The sequence below is a fragment of the Manacus vitellinus genome, unplaced genomic scaffold (genome assembly GCF_001715985.3).
Source record: "Manacus vitellinus isolate BGI_N305 unplaced genomic scaffold, ASM171598v3 scaffold_23_pilon, whole genome shotgun sequence".
NCBI lineage: Eukaryota > Metazoa > Chordata > Aves > Passeriformes > Pipridae > Manacus > Manacus vitellinus.
This window is the reverse complement of record NW_021939718.1, coordinates 9,665,287-9,680,022: the sequence shown is the minus strand read 5'-3', so window position 1 is coordinate 9,680,022 and position 14,736 is coordinate 9,665,287. Positions and strand designations below refer to the sequence as shown.

Here is a 14,736-nt window from a genome sequence, read left to right as displayed (position 1 = left end):
AAGTTTCTAATCAGTAAAAATTGCTATTTAGTTTTACTTAAGAGGTCTTGATAGTGGTGTATGTCATGCAGCATGTTTGTAATGAACCTATCTAAATTCTACCTTAATGGCAACATACTTTGGCTATACTGAACTGTATGAGGTAGTACCAGAATAAACAGACGTGAAGTCTTCTGCTCTTGTTTTCTTTTCAAAAATCACAACTTGGAAGCCCCAAGTAAAGGACAGGACAACAAGCAAGTTTGTGTGCAAGATTACAGGGTGGTACTTCAGGCAGACTGCTGTCTTTGCAGACTGCCTGATTTGGTACGTCCCTAGTAGTCATTAACCTTTAGCTAACCCATCCAACTACCCTTAGTCCTGTGTGGAAAGAGGATGCCCAAGAAGCAGCTGAGACTAAAGCATTTAACTGCTTTTTCCATGTCTCAAGTGTGACCAGTTACAGGGTTACCACATGCCATATAGTAGAGTTCTTATATAAATTCCTCAGAAAGGCTTCAAAACAGTAGCTTTGTCTCTCTTAGTAGGATATAGTACTGAGGCTGGTTCCAACAGCTTATGCTATCATGTTAAGGAAAATTAAGAGCCTTATATTTTCAAGCTCCAATTCCTGCAAGGAAATATAAAAATGGCATTCCACCACATTTAATGAAGCTGCTTACATTTAAAACTGCTTTACATCTATGTATACTGAGCACAGTGCTCTTACCATTTAACGTGCTTGCTGAGAACAAAAAAATAAGAGAAGCCACCTGAGAACCATCTTTCCCCAAGAGGTACTGACAGAACAGTTCTGCACAGCAACGGGTCTCTCTCCCACCAGCTGCAGTCAGAGCCTCAAGAGCAGATCTGAGGTCAGAGATGTTTGCAGGAACCCATCTTCACAAGGGCAACTATCACACATCTTCTGCAGCCTTTCACTGCAGCTTCCAGTGTTACAGACAAGCTGTTTGCCGCACCTTACCACGACAATTTCTTGTTTTCATCTCCCAAAGGTTAAATTTTGTAGGTACTGCCATTTTAAAATATTACTGTGAAAGGAAGAAAGCAGTAAAATGTATTGATCCAGATGTAGCATGCCAGCTGTCTGAACAGAGGAAGAATCCCTACTTGTGGAGATTATACTCTCAAGATATCCCAACTCTACAGCTGCACACCGTTAAGACTACGACTGCATAACCTGACAGAATACTTTCAGAATTAACACAGCTTAAAACATACACAGAAAAAGAGCTTATGAACATTTGGTTTTTTGCTACTCTCATTCAAACACACTTTATCCAATGAAGCAAATAACAATGACAGATTAAAGAAAGTTATCCAAATACAGCAGAATTACTAGACATTTTGCCTCAGATTACACTAACACCATGATTTTTAAACAGTACCTACTATCTTTTCTTGAAAGAGCAAACCTTCCACTTTCCCTGCTGGAATGAACTTTTGGATTCTAGCTCCCACCACTTATGACATTTCTAATTATCTGAATAAAATATTTTAGAAGTGCTAGATGTATTGCACACATAGAGTAACTGCACTGAATAATTCTGCTGCACAGTTGTTTACTTCCAATATAACAATTACAACTTTTGCAAACAGTCTGTACCGGTACAAGTGTGATACTGGGTGATACGGTGGATACTGTGCGATAAAGTGTGATAAAGAATAATAAACTAGGAATTAAATGCTGTCTGAAGGACACCAAACAGTATCAAACAAATCTGTTCTTCAAACATTACTTTTGCAGCATGCTAATGCTTGCAGTCATGAAATTCCCAGTTTTTGCCTAAGGGTCAGTTTGATAAACTGTTTTCATGTTTTAATGCTTTTATCTAAGTAGCTGTGAAAGAAATCAAGAGCTCTGAGCTTCCTTTCCAAAACACCTAAATCTACTGAATGGTTTTAAGCAGACTGTTGTCCAGGGACACCAGACAGTCCTGTCATTAACACTTTAACCCATTAACTTTATCAAGTAAAGCCTGGAATCTTGGTCAGGCAACAAAATTCAGAAGTATTTCAGTACTGAAATATATGAGAAGAAAAATAAGTTCTTGCCAGTCTTTGACTTGACCTGGTGACACTGACTACTGTTTGTAACCAGTTTTTCAAACAATCACTGTTCATTTTTACCTTTGTTTATAGACTAACAAAAAAATCAAAAAATCACGGTGAGTTTTTAATACTAAATTTGAAAAACACCTCTGCCAGGTCTGACAGTTTTCAAGTGGATTTTTTTTTTTGTGCATGTAAGGAAATTAAGCTCTATATAAGCTCTAAAAGGGAGGAAGTATCATAGGTAATGACTTTCAAAATATCTTACTCTACATAGCACTCTCTTAAAAGAACAGTCTGACTGGACAGGCTCTTCTGTAAATTAATAACACTTGCAATACCATTGTTGGCAAAGAGCTATTTTTTCACTATACTTAAGCCTCCCTCCCACAAAACCCCCAAAACTATACTCAACCAATATCCAAACCTGACTGAAACGGTTACTTCTTGAGAAAGGCATTTACTAATTGGACCTATCAAACAATGCAGAAGAATCTTAACGTAGAATAATCTTTATTAGAACTAGGGACTGGAAACTGACACAACTGAAAGTCAGTGCCTAGGAAAGCCAAGTCATAAGGAAAAAAAAAGTATGCTGTCTACATCTCCCACTACCCTTGAAAGAACTTTTTCTGACCAATCCTAAATACTTTTAGAAAACTATCACCTTTCTACATAGTAACAGTTGAAAAGCCTATAAAACTACAAAAATAATCCTGTAACGAGTAAATCAAATGGGAAAAAACCCACAATACACAACTGTAGTACACACAAACTTTAAATACTGCATGCAGTTCTAGTCATTCCTCACTGTTTCTACTTTGCTGGAATAAGGATACTGGCAGGGTTATCATGAGAAAGTTTGGAAACGAAGAACAACTGTTAACAACTCTCAACTAATGCTTTGTTACAGTCCTCATTCTGATGAAAGTGCAATGAAAGTGTAAATTCTAAAACTGAAAGCAGGTTATGACTTTCTGCATCTTAATTACACCATTTACATCTTATCAACAGACGTAGAAGTCTGAATCTTTGATGCTTCAAACAGCATTATTTATCACTTAAAAATTATTACTCATCAAGCCAGTATCTTTCACAGACACCTGGGACAGTTTACAAATTTCTGATAATTCGTTAAAATAATAACTTAAAAATAATTTTAAGTTAAGAAAATAGATTCAGGTGTTCAGGTTTTTCAGGAGTTAGATAGGAAGCTGGACTGGTTAATACTGCTACCAGTGGGGAAAAACCCCATTCAGGTAGCACATGCAAAGGAAAACATGGCGGAGGACATAGTCATACCTCAGTCTGCCTAAGCATCTTTTCTGCATTTTCTTGAAAAAACAAACTCAAAAAACTATCGGGGAATATTGCTAATCATTGCTTGTTGACAGCAGCTCAGAAATTTCAGCGGTCATTTTTGGTACTTTACTATTTGGTTATAAAACAGGAGAGAATTACAAATTCTATTAGTAAATTTTACCATAATTCTGACTCCAGCATCTTTACAGTCATAACGCAGAAAAAGCCTACTAACCTATTAAATGGCATCCAGAAGTTACCTGGAGCAACTGGAGATAAACTGCCCAGGTAAAACAGTCAGTTTATAAAACTCGGGATTCCTTGGAATCAAACATGAACAGCTTCAATCATTGGTTACTCACTTCAATCAAAGAAAATCCTATGTTACCTTCTCTACAATTACACATTTAAAACATAGCAGCAAATGCCTTTGGCATCCACCTCCACAGATTTTAAAACAGATTGCATCAAACACAGAACATTAATGTTATCTTAAGCTGAAATTAAAGAGTGCTGTACTTTGATTACAGCAGAGCAATTTTAAACAGAAGAAATTTATAGTTGCAATTAACATGTCAACTGAAAAATTAGCTACGTCTCTGCCATCAGCTTGTGTTTCTCTGTCTTGCACTCAGTGTTTTTAATAGAGAAACATTAAACAATACTTTCTGTATGTATGCATATATATATATACTTATTTTAAAAGCCATTTTTACTTTTATTCTTTTAAAGGGAAAATCATACACTCATCCTTCCAACTCTTACAGCAGGATTATGCATTAACCAGTCTAGCAAGACTGTTAATCAAGAAATTTACTCAGGCAATTGATTTCAGCTTAGGAGTAAAATCCTTGTTCTTTCTAGGTGGTACACTTACATAGACAGGAGCTTTGTTTGTGAATATTAGCACCATTTTAATGTCACACATGCACACAGTTTTCCTGACAAATCTCTAAGCTTACTACATGAAGGCTTTTCTCTTTAAGGAGATGATTACCATCCTTCTGTCCTAAAATGAGATGGATGCAAAATGCAATCTGGTAGACTTCTGCTTGAAGAAAAAAGTGTGGAATCAATTCAGAAGTGAAGTAACAGCAAAACTGCCCACACTTAAGAGTACTTTAGTTGGTGAAAGGGGCCCCCTGGCGGTCTAGTGGTTGGGATGCGGCGCTCTCACCGCTGCGGCCTGGGTTCGATTCCCGGTCAGGGAACCCCTCCGGGCAGATGGAGCTCGTCAGCCCTGTAAGGTCATCCATCTAAGAGAAGGTCACTCTAAACAAACCTACGTCCTGAGGACCTCGCTGCCACTGTCCAAGCTCACTCAGCCCCGGCAGATGAACCTCAGGATTAAAGGGTGGGCTCCGTTCAGCGCACACTGTGTCTCACCTAAAAAATCCATTGCGCAGGCTGGAAGGGTAATGACCTTTCCCAAATCTTCGCTCGTGAACATTGGCCATGGAAGTTGGTGAAAATAGACAGAAGCTGGTCCCTGAGTGATCCTGATGACCTTGATTGCCATGGCAGTGCCCAACAGCCCCCCCAACCTTTTATGTCACCCAACTAATCCAGGCATCAGAACATTGTGTAATACTCCAAGGGTGAGCTCATCCCTTCATCTATATACTTTCTCTACTAGGATTTTGAGTTTTCAGCCTTTTCTAAGCAAAATGATTCAATGCTTCCTAAGCATCACATCAAAATAAAGTCTCTCACAAGGCAGGTTACTAAACAGTGTCTCTGGAAACAGTGACAGTGTCAATACCATTTGATCTGCTTGTCATGAAATCAGCACAGGACATTCAGAATCAAATCTCTGCAACTTTCCTGACAGGAAAGGACTATCCGTATTTCCAAAAGAAAAGTTCCCAAGGGAAGCACTTAAGTCTGAAATTTGAAAGCCCACAGCCAGTATGGTGTGACCAGACAAATTCCTTTGAAGTAGTTTCTGCATGTGACACAGCAGCAAAGTTTTGTTGACATCTGCAGGTATGCAAGAGCACTATCCTTCCTATTTGAAATATACAGAATGTTTTCATCCTCCATACCAAAAATATTAAAGAGAGCACTTAGCAAAACAAAGAAAACTCCCTACATCTTCACACCTTGATTCATACATTCCTCCATAGGCAGAGGATGATATGAAAACTCTGGGCAAGCTGATCACGAGAATTAGAGACAAATGAAAAAAAGGCCTCTGTTCAGGAGCTCTGCAGTGTGGACACCCCATGGAAGACTCACAATGCTTATGGTCTACACTCCCAGAAATACTGTAGGCAAAGTCAGGCCTTTTTGACAAGAAATAGTCAACATGGTCTGTCACAGTAAAAAAACCCACCACTAAATGACCCCCCCCCAAAAACAACAACAAAAAACCCACAAAAATCAAAACCAACTAAAAAAAGCCCAAGTCTCTCCCCAGAAAAGCCCAAACTTCCTTTCCCTGTCTCTCTACTTCTAGTTAACAGAAAAGTGCACCACTAATCTGGCCAGAAGGAAGCATGATTTCCTGCACAAGTGTAGAGGCAATCAATCCATTCCGCTTAGGAGGAAGTCTACTTGTAGACTTCAGGTAGTCTATTTCACACCTCAAGAATGCACCTTCCCTTCTGCACTAATGTATTTGATCCTTTCCAGAAGAACCACTGTACTCTGAATGATTTACTCGAGTAATTATTCCTTACTGCACATTGACTGCAATATTCCTTTTGACATCCATTCTCCTGAAAGGAGAAATCACACTACCAGGAAAAATGCATCCAGGCTCTGAGCATGGAAAGTTTTCACATGAGCATCTGAAACACATAAGCCTGAAACACCCCAGAATGAAGCAGATGCAGCACTTGACTGCACGAGGGCTGAAGTAAATCCAATTAGCAAGTCTCCTGCAGAGCAGTTTTGCATCCTCAATTACAGTCCAAGAAATACAATGTTCTGCAATTAAGTACAAAAGAGAATCCATTTCAATCTTGTCAAGAAGCTGTTTTGAGCACACCAGATTTCCAAATTGTGGTATAACCCCAGCCAACACCAAGCCCCTCACAGCCACTCACTCTTACCCACCAGTGGGATCAATGAGAAAATGGGAACGGTAAAAGCTGGAAAACTTACGAGTTGAAATAAGGGCAGTTGAACAGGGAAAGCAAAAGCCAAACACACAAACAAGGTAAAACAAGGAATGAATTCACTGATTCCAATGGGCAGGCAGGTGTCAGCCACCTCCAGGACAGCAGGGTCCCAGATTACTTGGGAAGACAAACTCCATCACTCCAAACATCCCCCTTTTCCTCCTCCTTCCCCCCACTGTACCACAGAATCATAGAATCAGCTGGGTTGGAAGGGAACTCTGAGATCATCAAGTCCAACCCTTGATCCACTACCGCTGTGGCTACTAGACCATGGCACTAAGTGCCACACCACATCCAGTCTCATCTTAAAAACCTCCAGAGACAGAGAATCCACCACTTCCCTGGGCAGCCCATTCCAATGCCTGATTACCCTCTCTGTAAAGAAATTCTTCCTAATATCCAATCTAAACCTTCCCTGGCACAGCTTAAGACCATGCCCTCTTGTCTTGCTGATAGTTGCCTGGGAGAAGAGACCAACCCCCACCTGGCTACAACCTCCTTTCAGGGAGTTGTAGAGAGTGAGGAGGTCTCCTCCGAGCCTCCTCTTCTCCAGGCTGAACAGCCCCAGCTCCCTCAGCCTCTCCTCATAGGACTTGTGCTTGAGTCCCTTCACCAGCCTTATTGCTCTCCTCTGCACCTGCTCCAGCACCTCAATATCCTTCCTGAACTGAGGGGCCCAGAACTGGACACAGCACTCCAGGTGTGGCCTCACCAGCACTGAGTACAGGGGAAGAATCACTTCCCTGGACCTGTTGGCCACACTGTTCCTGATCCAGGCCAGGATGCCATTGGCCTTCTTGGCCACCTGGGCACACTGCTGGCTCATGTTCAGCTTCCTGTCAATCCAAACTCCCAGGTCTCTCTGCCTGGCTGCTCTCCAGCCACTCTGTGCCCAGCCTGTAGCGCTGCAGGGGGTTGTTGTGGCCAAAGTGCAGGACCCGGCACTTGCCTTGTTGCACCTCATCCCGCTGGAATCAGCCCAACTCTCCAGCCTGTCCAGGTCCCACTGCAGAGCCCTCCTGCCTTCCAGCTGATCGACACTCCCCCTGCAGCTTATTGTCATCTGCAGATCTGCTGATGATACACTGAGCATGATGCCATAAGGTCTGGAATATTCCTCTGGCCAGCTGGGGTCACCCATCCTGGCTGTGTCTCCTTCAAACCCCCCTGCACCTCCAACTTTCTTGCCAGTGTGGCAACACAAAAAGCAGAAAAGGCCTTATCTCTCTGTGAGCTCAGCAGTAACAAAAACATCTCCATATTATCAACCCTGTGTTCAGCACAAATCCAAACAAATCCACCGGGAACACAAATAATTCTACCCCAGCAAAAACCAGCACACAAGTCATCTTCTATACTCCACCTCCAAAACCAGGTTAATTTCAGGCATTCTTAGTCTTAACACCTTTTGGTTTATATCCACTTCTGCAAAACAGAACAATGCACTTTGAGGTGGGGGATAGGGAGCCAATGACTCTTTGCAGCAATTACCCTAATAGAATGTCCCATTTTTATTAGAGGTCTAGCTCCAAGTGCAGTCAGTTCCTGAAAAATTACATTTAACCTACTGCCTTACAACAGGCTAAAAAGCCAACTGAAATAATCCTAAAAATCTAAGTACTGCCTGAATTTTTAATGCCATGCCATGAAGTGGCAAATACAAACATAGTGCAGCCTCTGAGCCAGCATTGAGCAGAGCTGGTACATTCACACAGCACAGCACTCACTTGTACTGGCACAACCAAAGTTGCTGAACAGTTCAAAAGCAGCATTACTCAGAATAGTCTTAGGAGTCTCTGCCATGTAAACTGTCAGACTAAACTGAAACACTAATCCAGCATCACAGTCACTTTACAGATGAAACAGACATGGCTTTTTCTTTGAATTAAAAACAAACAAACAAACAACAGAAAAAAACCAAACAAAAACAAACCAAAAAACAACCAACAACAAAAAAACCCCGCCACCAAACAATTGAATAATCTGAAATAGAAACTGTTAATTCAAAGAAGGAAAGTTCACTAGCAAAATGAAGATGCAAGAGATAACTCTCCTTACTAAAATGGAGGGTAGGAATTTTTCTACACTTTTAATCATCATATCACGAGTTAAGTTTGAAGACCACAGATAATGCATCCTAAGTTAGTTTTTATGCATAAAAAGGAATTTCAGTAAGTTGGTCAGGCATAATCATTATGCTGAAGTGCACTTCCATGCACTTAAACTGCAAAGCCTGGATAGCTTCCAAAATACTGAAAGGCAAACCATTCGAAGTCAACTACTTAAAAAAATTGTTAGTAGTGACAAGTGATCATAGTGGGACTGCTATTACCTATACCAAGAAGTGGGGGAAATAGGTCTGTGTTTGCTCATGAATGGATATCATATGAGGCTTTGGAAAAAATCTGAAGAATTCAACAGAAGATGTGGTACACTGGTTTAAGTTACTCCAAGATACTGATCTTGCCAAGCTCCTCCTCTGCAAGAATGAAAATTATCAGAGGTCTAATCAAGTGCAGTACCAAATGGGAAAAAGTTAATCTGAAGATTAAGATTTATTCTGCTGCACCTTCCCTTTTAACCAATTCTGAAATATGTTATGTTGAAAAAAAAGGCGTCCATCTAGAGAGAAGTTAGTGCTGTTCTTTCAGGTTCTTTTGCATGACGTTAATAAAGATAAAAAATATTTTTATTTCATTTTTATATAATTCTTGGAGTTTTACTTTGTATCATCCACAATACTTGTACAGTAGTACACATATATAAAATTTTTAAGTAAATAAATACACGCATATTAGGAGTGCACACCTGAACTTTTTTATTGATACAAGTGTGCAGTTGAAGGACTGTGGACATCACTGGAGTACTGGATAAGGGAACTGAATCACCACATCCAATGTAAGATTTTGCAGCTGAGGGGGTGCTGGCTTTCTATAAACCAGATCACCTCCCACAACCAACTAAGATCTATGAGGGTACAAAAGTTCACCCCTTTCAGCAGGAGTCCAAACTTGTGCTCTGAAACGATAAACTGTGAGCAGGGTTCATTTATTTCCAGCTTCTCTGGGACAAAAACAAAGTAGTAAGAACCACAGTAGCAGTTTGCTGAGGACAGTTTCAAGTGTTTCAGTATTCCACAGGTGTTTTGGACTGGAAACTTGTCACAGAGATACAAACATCAAGAAATGTAAAAATACAAATTATACACAGTCCTTATAAAATACAAGCAAAGTGAGGATTTTCCACATGGATTAAAAAAGTGTAAAAACATCACTTTGCATGGTGTCAGTAAAGCCTCATCTGAGTACAAGCACATTAAGATCAGTGCTGTTCAAAAGTGATTAAAGAGTACAATTACAAATTATAGGCTTCTGGAATACCCCAAGATCACAGAGAGCAAGACTAAGAGTTTCTTGTTTTATTTTAGTACAGTGAAGTTCGGAAAGAAAGTCTGAATTCTGCTCACATATATGAAGGACAGCAAGAAGGAAAAGCTATCAGAATCAAAAAATCACAGGGACTCAGGAAATAAGATACCTATAGACACCAAAAAAAGATTCAGCAAGGAAGTGCAGTAAAAACAATCTTCAAGGGGGTCTCAGTCTTCTGGGCAAGGGGAGGAAGGAGCTTTTAGAGACAGACCTTACATAATTATCACGGTCAGCTAATCTGATGACCTAGAATCAGCTTTTAGCTTTTTATGCAGTTTTAGCTGAGTTCTGCTTTCTTTAGAGACCCAAGCAGACAAACCAAGAACTGAAATAAAAATAAATATTAGAGGTGCAGCAGCTGTTTAACATTTTCAAGACAGAATACATTCTGTTAAAAAGTAGTGCCATACAGAGCCTTTTCACTTACGTTAAACATTTTAAGTAAGACGGAAAACAGCAATGCTTGAGAAAATACTAATCTAAGCCAGAAAGACAATTTAAAGAATTTGTAGTCATCCAACTTCAGTGAAAACAAACAAACACCCCCCCCCCTCAATTCTGCATCAAGACTATCAGTAATGCCTTCTTTCTTACGTCTGTCTCCAAATTCAGATGACAAGTGCACGGATTTTTATGCGGGAGGAAGCAAAACACACTCGTGTTTTTAAATGCCTTTGGATTTCTTTTTGTTTTGCTTTATAATTTGAGCCCGGGGGGTGAAGGTGGTGTGAAGATCTTCCTCTGAGATCACTGCCTTGAGAGCCTGTCAGTGCTCTCGGTGAGTATTTAACCAACAACAGAGCAGAGCTGCCAGTAGAGGGCTTGGTTCACACTGGATCCACTCAACGCGGCTGCGAGGGCTGGCACAAAGCTCATATTAGAATCACTGACATACAGCAAAGCTTTAGTCTTAAAAAAAAATACCAAAAAGCACCACAATTCATTCAGTCTATACAGAAAAATCATAAATTAAAGCACAGCAGTGGACGACACTGTGCAATTCTGAATACTTTATGAGTAGATCCCTTTCAAAACCAGGTCTGTGACATTATGCCATGGTAATTGATAAACTTAGGAACATGAAGGCAGGTGAAATGCATTCTACAGGCTGTATCTTTACATACATGTGTAGCTGACCCAGGCAAAACAGATATTTCTAAACTGTAAGACAGGAGGAAAGGAAAAATCCAGAAAAGGAAAAATCCAGAAAAGGAAAAATCCAGAAAAGGAAAAATCCAGAAAAGGAAAAATCCAGAAAAGGAAAAATCAAGAAAAGGAAAAGCAAGAAAAGCAAGGACACTTTTACTCTTCCTACTGTCTGAAGGCAGATTCCCTCTGGAGGGCAGGGGACACCACAACTGCAACAAAAACCTGCCTGTAGTGTCACAGTATGCTGGTTCCCCTCCCACCTCTTTGCTAATAAACACCCTCTTACCTCTGCATCTCTGGAGACTAAAGCATCCCCCTGATCTATGACATAAGCAATCATAACCCCATCACAAAATTCCCTCTATCATCTCTCTAAGGCAGAGTAAGATTAATGCACACCACCCGGGTCAGGAACAGATTGATCATCTTGGCTATGACATACTTGGCAGCCAATGACATACTAAAACAAGACCCCCTCCCTTGAAATTTAAAATGATCTACCAAGATCAACATTATGCAATTCATCCACCTCAGAGTACTGCAGCATCAGCCAGCCATGTTCACAAAAACAGAATCAAGAGCAATCTCTTTTCTGTTAGAACAGCCACTGTTGGAATGACCTATCCTGCTCGGACTGCAAGACAAACCCTTGAGAAATGGTACCCCTTGTGTACATGTACATGCATCTTCCTCAAACAGTGCATCTTCTTCCAACAGTGCTTTTCTGTGAGAACAGAATCAGTAGAAGAGTTAGACATAATGAACAAATCTAAGTGAAAAAAATTTTTTTTCTTTAACTGGTATCAGCATCAACAATGCTCCAACACTCCCTGACATTTATTTAGCTATTGAAAGCAAACAGAATAGCACAAACTCTAACTGCAAGGTGAAATTGCTGCATTCAAAGCAGTGAACCACATTGACAGTGAATGGTTTTGGATTAACACAAAGTCACTGCCAACCTTGATTCCCTGGGTCAAGAGCACAGGCACAACAATAGGTATTCACACAGAGTAAACTTTATATAAGGGTATGGAAATGTTTGTACCAGCTGCCCTTTACAGACATGCTGTACCTGTTAAATTAGTATGAAATCCACAGCTAAAGAGCGATCTTAACCCTTCCACTTACTGAAAATATCTTCTTTAATGCACTGCATTATTTAGCAGTAGAGATCACTACTGTTAGTCAGCAGGAACTGAAGTCACTTTGGGAATGGAGACAATAAGCCCCCTGAAAACAGCAAAAAAAGCACAATAGCTTTGTGACCATCTTCTACAGAGAAGTACAGTACCATCTTGATTTAAAAGTTATCAGCACTGTGTCCAGAAATCAAGTACATAATCAGAGACGTATTTCATACCCCTGAGATTGGGAGAAATGTAGGTATCCAGTGCTATTAGTATGCATGACACACCCTTATTAAAAGTTTTTTTGTGTTCTTAACTTCACCTTGGAAAATGTCTTGCTAAGTTGGAAGCAAAAATAATGGCTTCTCCTCTTCATATAAGCCTAAATTGCTGCGAATACATGAACTGCTTTGGAAATTAAACATCCTACAACAGAATAGCTGTGTTACTCCATTGAACTTCAACTCAAATTCTGAAGTTTATATTTGTGACCCTTTCTAAAATTGATACTAGACAGCAAATGCAACCAAAAAATGCATATTCTATCCCCAGTAATTTTTTTTGAGGTGGGAAGGACCCACAGCAGACAGGGCATGACTTTTAAGAAAAAAAAAATTTCATGTATACATTTATCCACACTGCAGAACAAATTCATGACATTTAAGAAATTAATGATTTGACTTAATTAATGCTCACAATGAAACTGTTTTGATAATGATCCTGTAATTAGGTTGTCTACCACTCCTCTATGCAACAAACTACAAGGAAAATTCCTTGCCATGAGTTTCCTCTTAATGAAGATATCACCATTCTAGAAATTACAGTTCCAGAATACATTAGATTCTGCACTTGAATTTCTTAATGGTGTCAAAAAGCTTTCATGATTGCTGCAACCTAAATACACCAAAAAACCTACCTGCCAAGCTTAGAAATTTAAGCAATGTTCTGCTTACAGTGCGGAGTATCCAAACACCCGGGTGTACCATCAGGGCCAGAAGTCAGAAATTCAGGGATAGGGGCAGGAAATCACTATGTTTTCACATATATTATGAGCGCACATATGTGTGTTCTATTTATAGCACACCTAGTCCATGCACAAGAGAGTAATTGCCAATTTCTATTTTATACTAACTTAAAATCAGACTACAGAACATCATTTAACTCCATCAGAAGGGGACCTGGAAGGCAGGAGTAACTTGCTGTTACAGGTAGCAGTTATTTGGAGAACTAATCTTAGATGCCAGAACGAAGTATCTCTATAATACATCCAACAATTATTCCTATCAAGAGTCAGTTTCAAAAAATGGACTTAAACAATCACCACAACCTCCTCAAAAAAACAAACAAAAAACCCCAACCCAAACCAGTACTGAACAGCCTAATAATGGTGTGAAAGTCTGGCAAGAACAGACTTTCCCCATGGAACTCCACCTATAAGGAGTGAAAGGTGAGACGAAAAAAGTTCTGGAAACAAAATATTCTTCATTGGGACGTGGCCCACATGCTCCTTTGTTTTCTCTAAACCCAGCTGAAAAACCCCAGTGGAACATGGGCTTCTTGGAGCGCAGCAAAAAACTGCGAGGCAAAAGCACTACAGTAGGTTTATCTGGCTTTAATTTAATCATGGTAGTTTAAAAAAAATGCATTAATCCTACGTTCAGCTAAAGCTCGCCTTTTAGCCAAGACAGCCTGCAACACAAAAACAGCTTCCACTGTAACCCACCGACTTAGTAGTCCGAAATAGAAAAAGCTTGAGGTCCGAAGCCCTGACACCGACAATGGGGCCGCTCAGCACCCCTGGAAAGGCTCGTTCAGGATCTGTGCCTGTGCGGATCCCGCAGCATCTGATCCGGATCCGATCAGATGCAGATCTGCAGATGCTTGGACACAAACCTCCGGCCACTGATAAATAGGAGGACCGTCCTATTTATCTCTTCCGAGATTTTCCAGTCCCCTTCCAGCATTTCCAGTCCCCTTCCCAGACTAATACCTATGGCAAACGCCCAATTTTCCCCAAATAGGGAATTAATTCCCTATCTGCCGGAGGCGATATGGAAGTGGAAAACCTGCTCGGCTGCGAACAGACCTACATCTCTAAATACCTCTCGCACTTGGGGGGGGGGAACCATCTCCCAAAAACACGTGGGGATGGAGGGGTGGCTATCACTGCGTCACGAAACGAAAAAATAAAAAATAATAAATAATAAAACCGAGGCGCCAGCGATGCATCCGCGTTGTCTGCGCCTCCCTGAGGCTGGACGAGATTTAGCTTCTCCTTTTTTTTTTTTTTTTTTTAGCTTTTTCTCCCTCCCGGGGGGCCCCTCTCTCACCTTGTCCAGCTCATCGTGCAGCTCGGCCAGGCTGGGCCGGAGCAGCTTCTCGCCCAGGTCGGCGGCCGTGTGGCGGTAGTGGTCGATGCGGGGCACGGCGTCCAAGGTGTTGTGGCCGAAGGTGCGCAGGTAGTAGGTGTTGGTGTGGGTGTCATAGTAGTAGTGGTGGTGCCCGCCCGAGTGCAGGCTGCCCTCGCTCATCACCGTGTCGCCGCCG

At 40.8% G+C, this 14,736-nt stretch overlaps 1 protein-coding gene across 1 annotated transcript in view; it reads right to left on the bottom strand.

The window, feature by feature from the left end:
• SLC12A2 (solute carrier family 12 member 2) overlaps positions 1-14,735 on the bottom strand; it is a gene marked incomplete at its 5' end in the record, with an annotated part of 59,187 nt that extends 44,452 nt beyond the window's left edge. Inside the window, one exon of the mRNA XM_029959934.1 lies at positions 14,520-14,735. Coding sequence (XP_029815794.1) covers positions 14,520-14,735 — 216 coding nt within the window. The remainder of the gene's footprint in view (positions 1-14,519) is intronic.
• Position 14,736: the final 1 nt, after the last annotated feature.